Source organism: Dasypus novemcinctus, chromosome X (genome assembly GCF_030445035.2).
Source record: "Dasypus novemcinctus isolate mDasNov1 chromosome X, mDasNov1.1.hap2, whole genome shotgun sequence".
NCBI lineage: Eukaryota > Metazoa > Chordata > Mammalia > Cingulata > Dasypodidae > Dasypus > Dasypus novemcinctus.
In genome coordinates, this window is record NC_080704.1 from 79,013,082 (window position 1) to 79,019,678 (window position 6,597).

General features: G+C 40.6%; 1 protein-coding gene across 1 annotated transcript in view; it reads left to right on the forward strand.

The window, feature by feature from the left end:
• Positions 1 to 4,270: 4,270 nt before the first annotated feature.
• Positions 4,271 to 6,597, forward strand: part of TAF1 (TATA-box binding protein associated factor 1) — a 118,235-nt gene continuing 115,908 nt past the window's right edge. Inside the window, 4 exon segments of the mRNA XM_058291459.2 lie at positions 4,271 to 4,522; positions 5,542 to 5,568; positions 5,570 to 5,657; positions 6,004 to 6,120. Coding sequence (XP_058147442.1) covers positions 4,322 to 4,522; positions 5,542 to 5,568; positions 5,570 to 5,657; positions 6,004 to 6,120 — 433 coding nt within the window. The 5' untranslated portion in view covers positions 4,271 to 4,321.

Here is a 6,597-nt window from a genome sequence, read left to right on the forward strand (position 1 = left end):
TTTGTTCTAAAAATTGACTAATCCTGACTGGTAATTGTGTTGAGTACTGGTACACTCTAGTAAGAAGAGAAAAACCATGTTTTATTTTTTTTTAAAGTTTTATTGAAATATATTCATATACCATACAATCCATCCAAAGTGTATAATGACTTTTAGTATAATCACAAAATTGTGCATTCAACACCACAATCAATTTTTGAATCTTTTCCTTACTCTAAAAACTCCATACCCCTTAGCATTCACCTATCACTCTATGCTTCCCCACCCTATATAACCACTAATGTCTCTATAGAATTATATTTACATTTTATATAAATGGAATCATACAATATTTAATACCTTGCATTTGGTTTCTTTCACTTAGTATGTTTTTTTTTTAAACTAAATACTCTATACCCCTTAGCATTCACCTATCACTCTATGCTTCCCCGCCCTACATAACCACTAACGTCTCTATAGAATTATATTTACATTTTATATAAATGGAATCATACAATATTTAATACCTTGCATTTGGTTTCTTTCACTTATTATGTTTTTTTTAAAAACTATGTTTGTTTTTTTGTTGAGGTACCAGGACCTCATATGAGGGAGACCAGATGCTCAACCACTGAGCTCTCAACCACATGAGCTCTCCTGAGTTGGCTCCCTCGTCTGTTTGCTCTTTGTTTTGCTCATTGTTTTGTTTTCTTTAGGAGGCACCCAGAAACAAACCCAGGGTTTTCCATGTGGGTGGTGGGCACTCACCTGCTTGAGCCACATCTGCTCCCCATGCATGGTTTTTAAAAAAAGTTTTATTGAGGTATAACTTACACACCATAATATTCACCCATTTAAAGTATACAATTGAATGGTTTTTAGTAAATTTACTGAGTTGTGCAACCATCATCCAAATCCAGTTTTAGAATATTTCCATCACCCCAAAGAGATCTCTCAGGGAGGTATCCCCTGTTCCCACCTATAGCCCTACGTAACCACTAATCTACTTTCTTTTATAGATGTCTTTTCTGGGTATATTATATGTATGGAATCACACAATATATATGGTCTTTTGTGACTGCCTTCTCAATGTTTTCAAGGTTCATACATGTTGTGGCATGGATCAGTATTTCATTTCTTTTTATTGCCCAATAATATTCCATTGTATGGATAGATCACATTTTGTTCATCCATTTATCTGTTGATGGACATTTGGGCTGTTTCCATTTTTGGGCTATTAAGAATAAGGCTGCAATGAACATTCATGAACAAGTTTTTGCACAGACACGTTTTCAGTTCTCTTGGGTGTACATGTGGGAGTAGAATTGCTGGGTCATAAGGTCAATTTACGCAAAACTACGTTTTGAGTCAAGCACTGTGTCTTTAAACTTGATAGTATCTGAAGTCCCCTTCCACATCCTACAAGCCTCCATCTACTACTCATTGAATCTGCTCTTCAAGCTCAAGCATCCAAAAGGCAGTATAATGTAGTGAGTAACTATTTTAATATTAGCATAGCAATAGTATTCTACTAACTTTACATTACTAAAGAGCAGCATTTCTGCTACTATCCACATTTAGACAGATTTTTGTGGTCTGGTCTCAAAAGGTATTTATAGTTACTCCATGGGACATGAAGGCAATCAAGTACTAAGAAGCCACAAAAAAGAATGAGGAAGAACACTATGAACTGATACATTGTGACTTCCAGACTATATTTGTACACGAAAAAAGCAAGGTGAAAAGTATATAGTATGCTAACCTTTGTGTCAGAAAAAAGAGGAAGTAAGCACATATACACATATTTATTTATTTTTTGTCAAAAGAAGTACAGGAAGGATAAACCAGAAACTTATAAATATGGTTGCCTATAAGAAGGTAATGGGAATGGGGCAGAGTGCATGTGCATGGGAGCAAGACTTCTCTGGGAATAGGTTTTTATACTTTTGATTTTGAACCATGTCAAGGTTTCCATACTTAAAAATTAAAATTATAAAAGGATAATAAATGCAAACCCTGGACTACAAACAGAAACAAATGATTCTAAATGTATATAAGGTCAGTAACTCCACAAAGAAAAATTAATTTTGTAACAGAATTACCTATATCTTCAATGGGATATAGTCTAAGTATACAAAATTGCAAAGAGGGAAGCAGATTTGGCTCAACTGCTAGGGTGTCCACCTACCACATGGGAGGTCCAGGGTTCAAACCCAGAGCCTCCTGACCCATGTGGTGAAGCTGGCCCACATGCAGTGATGTGCACAAGGAGTGCCCTGCCATGCAGGGGTGTCCCCCACGTACAGGAGCCCCACCTGCAAGAGTGCGCCCCCAATGGAGAGCCACCCAGCACAAAAAAAGTGCAGCCTGCCCAGGAGTGGCGCCACACACACAGAGAGCTGACACAGCAAGATGATGCAACAAAAAGAGACACAGATTCCTGGTGCCGCTGACAATGGATTCCAAGCAGACACAGAAAAACACACAGCGAATGGACATGCGTGGGGGGGGGGGGCAGGGGAAATAAAAAATCTTTTAAAAAATTGCAAAGAACTTTTGAACTTAAGAGTTATTGTTGGCAGTGGTATTGGTCTTGTAATTCTGAAAAGAGAAAATGAATTGATGCTGGGAACCAGGATTTTCATTATGAGAAAATCAAAATACAAATATGGAATGGGAGTAGGGAGAACCCTGACACTGAAAGGATGTACAAGCAATGACACTCCAGATCTTGTTTTCTAAACGCCATTCCTCCCTAAAAGGAACCAGGGCTTCTTGAAGAAATGGCTGATGTCAGGCTGGGACTGGCAATGTACAAAGCAAGCCTGGAATATTTTGTGCATAAAGCAAGGAAGTAGTCAAAGACTAATGGGGTCATGTAAAAAAGACAAAGAAGCCAGGATGATGCGGTTCCCAGTGGACAAATTTAGGATAATTTGAGCATCAAAAATGATGATGATGTTGGATTATAACACATTAAAATAAAGAAGAATGAGACCCACTGATTTTTTTCTAAGGGAGAAAGGTGGTAACAAAAGGAAAAGTTCTTCTTTACTATTTTCAGCTAATGAATGAAAAAGGAATTTAAGAACTAGAAAAGCTTCCCTTTTGTACTCTTCCAATATAATTATTCAAGCAAGGATCATCAAAGGATGATAAAACCACTGGGTACAGGGTTAATGGGGAACCAAATAGTCACTCAATCTCAAAGTAGCACCCCATAGATATTTACTAATTACAAGAGGAAAAATGTGCCTTTGGGATGGAGAGATCTGGCATTTAGCACTTTAACCAAGTGATCAAATTAACACCACTAATAGAGACTACCTGACATTATGCCTTCTCATCGCAGGCAAAATAATTTACCGGAATCAATTTGAAGAAACAACCAGGCAAATCCAGAATATGGAATATCTTTAAAACAGATTACCTGGATTCCTCACACGATTTTATATTATGAAAAAACGAGCAATGAGGCAGATGGGGTCCAGGTAGAGACTAAAAGGAGATAACTAAGTGCAATGCATGGACCCTGATTGGATCCTGGATTGAAAAAAAAAAAGAAATGCCCCAATTAGGACAACTGGGTAAACTTAAATACAGACTGTATGTTAGGTGACAGTGAATTTACGTTAATTTTTCAAGATCCGATAATGTTATTGTGGTTATGTAGTACGGCGTCTATTTTTAAGGTTGAAGAATCATGTCTAACTCACTTTTTAATTGTTCAGGAATAAAACCTGGCAAAATGTTAACAAATGAGGGTCCGGGTGAAGGGTCGGCTAAACTAAACTTCCACTTTCACATTTTCCAAAATAAAATGTTGGGAAAATACAAATTTCCACGCTGTGACATCAGCTCGATACAACTAACTTGCAAAGGAACCTTCGGCATAATGTCCATATGATCGCCTGCCTAACTTACGAACAGTTTCCCTTTGAAACAAAGACGTGAACTTGCATAAACAACAGAGGACAAACACCCATTCCGAGCCTTACTTCCGTGGAGAGTGGCGCGGTAACTTTCTGCCAGGATGCAGTTCCCGTGACCCCGGAAGTTCTTTCTGATTAAAGGACGAGCTGTTGCGCTCAGCCGCTGCGATGAGAACGCTCGCGCGCCAACTGGACGGGGGCGGGACTGAAGATTTTCTTTGGCCAACCGCTTTCCACCTATTCACCCTCCTGATCTCTGATGTTCGAATCAAAAGCCGTTAGTAAAGTAGTGACACTTACTCTCCTTTCCCGTAGGACAACCGGTCTTTCCGGTTATATTTTCCCTTTATTCCGCTTCCTGTAGAGGCTGCTAGGGTCAAGGAGGTCTCCGAGTCACTTTTGGGCGACGGATGTTTTTATTTCCGGTCTATAGGACCAGGCTGGGGATTTACTACTGTCCGCAGTTGCAGCCGCCAGTGGCGCCCGCCATTATGTCCGACACGGACAGCGATGAGGATTCCGCTGGAGGCGGTCCATTTTCTTTAGCCGGTTTCCTTTTCGGCAACATCAATGGAGCCGGGCAGCTGGAGGGAGAAAGCGTCTTGGATGATGTGAGGGGGGTGGGCGTGGGGCTAGGGATGAGGGTGGTAGCGGCTAAGGAGAGTAGGTGGAAAGAGGAGAGTGCTTAGGAAGCGAGGATTGAGGATGATGTGTCCCGCACTGAAAGAGCGCAGTTAATGTTTAAGAGAAGAGGAACGGTACCATCCTAGTGAATTGCGGAGTGTTGTTAGAGTGATGGAGCTCCATTCTGGGCCTGAGGGTGGGGAATAGAGGGGGGTAGGCAAGACACCGGAGTACCTTGTAGGTCAGGGACGCAGATGTATAAACTCTCTACTTGTCCTGGCAATAGGAAAAACAACTTAACCTAGTGACATTGCTTTCATGCCGTTACTATGAGACCCTTCTTGGAGATTCTTCGCTGCGTCTTTGTTTCTGACATCATTGAACGTGGCTCTAGAGCTATAGGACTGAACAGAACCTGTAACAGTTCATTTGGTTCAGGCCCCAACCGTTAAAACAGTGAATGTTCAAACCAAACGGAGCAGATCACTTCTGGTCCTACTGTGCTTTGTACATAGTTTTTCCTCGCGTGTGTTGACTGACATTTGCGATATTGTTTCCTGTGCCCAACTGAAACTCACCTATTTTAAGTTCATTTTCTCAAGGAGTAAGGCTGTTGATTAATATTCTTCCCACTCCTTCCAACACATACAAGATTGAGCAAAGAAGTTCCCAGTCTTTTCTTCTCTAATCCTAATGACCTTGTTTGTCTTAACCTACTATTCCATTCTTCTAGTCTCTGTGATGGTTCTTTGAATAATCTTTTCTTAAATTGCTTTTAACGTGTGGCGCCTGAAATTGGACATACTTTAGTAACGATCTGATCAGTGTGAAGGTTAGTGGAAGATCTACTCTACAACTCTTGAACGTAATGCTCCTTTTAGCTCACTACAGTCCTATTTTTCATATAGACTTAATGGTTTTGCTGTGGACCAGGGACATAAGCCTTGTGGTGTGGGAAGCTTAGGTTTAGTTGTTATCCTCGACTCTGATGCTGTCCCTTTTTCAGGAGTGTAAGAAGCACTTGGCAGGCTTGGGGGGCTTTGGGTCTGGGCAGCCTGATCACTGAACTCACAGCAAATGAAGAATTGACTGGGACTGACGGTGCCCTGGTAAATGATGAAGGTGAAGTCTGGGTCATGGGAAGTAAGGTGGGGAGGAGGCTAGCCACTTATTCTAAATGTACTTTTTTCTTAAAAAAATTAATTTTTAATTATATTTTTTTAAAGTTAATAAATCACACAAAACATTACATTAAAAAACATAAGAGGTTCCCATATACCCCACTCCGCACCCCCCCACCCCATCAACTTTTTAATTGTATTTTTTTGAAGATACATACATCACAAAAAATGTTACATTCGAAAAATATAAGAGGTTCCCATGTACCCACCCCCACCCCCCCTCACCCCACTCCAAGGGAGTAAGTTATTTTCTCTAGGTTGAGATTCCCTCCTCGTTTCACTTCTAGGGTGGATTAGGAGTACAGATGATGCTGTGGACTATTCCGACATCAATGAAGTAGCAGAAGATGAAAGCCGAAGATATCAGCAGACAATGGGGAGCTTGCAGCCCCTTTGCCACTCAGGTGACTCTTTGGTGTCCTCCATACAGCCATCCTGCTGTGTAGTCCAGTTTTGCCTCTGGTTTCTGTGCCTACTTACTGCCATTGTTCTTGCTCTCTCTGCCTTTGCTCTGCCTCTCTCCTTTTGGCAGCTCAGTTCCAAGTAGTTGCTATCCTCTTTTGTGTTGTAGGTCAGTCTCCCCATACTCTGGCTTTTCTGCCTCATACTGTTCAGACCTAAATTCTTGGTGAATGTCTAGTCAGGATGATAATGGTTTCCACCTGACAATTTGAGTCCCCACAGGGTTCATTGCACTGTTGTAGATGCTATTAAAAATTGAAGACTACAGAAAAAAAGAAGTTAGAGACTATGAGACAAACTCCATCTTTTTCTTTAAGGAGTTTATAATCCATGAAGGATTAGGTATATGATAGCATATGTAAATGAACACATTTATCAGCTCAAATTCTGTTAATCATTTAATCCCCGAATGGTTCTAC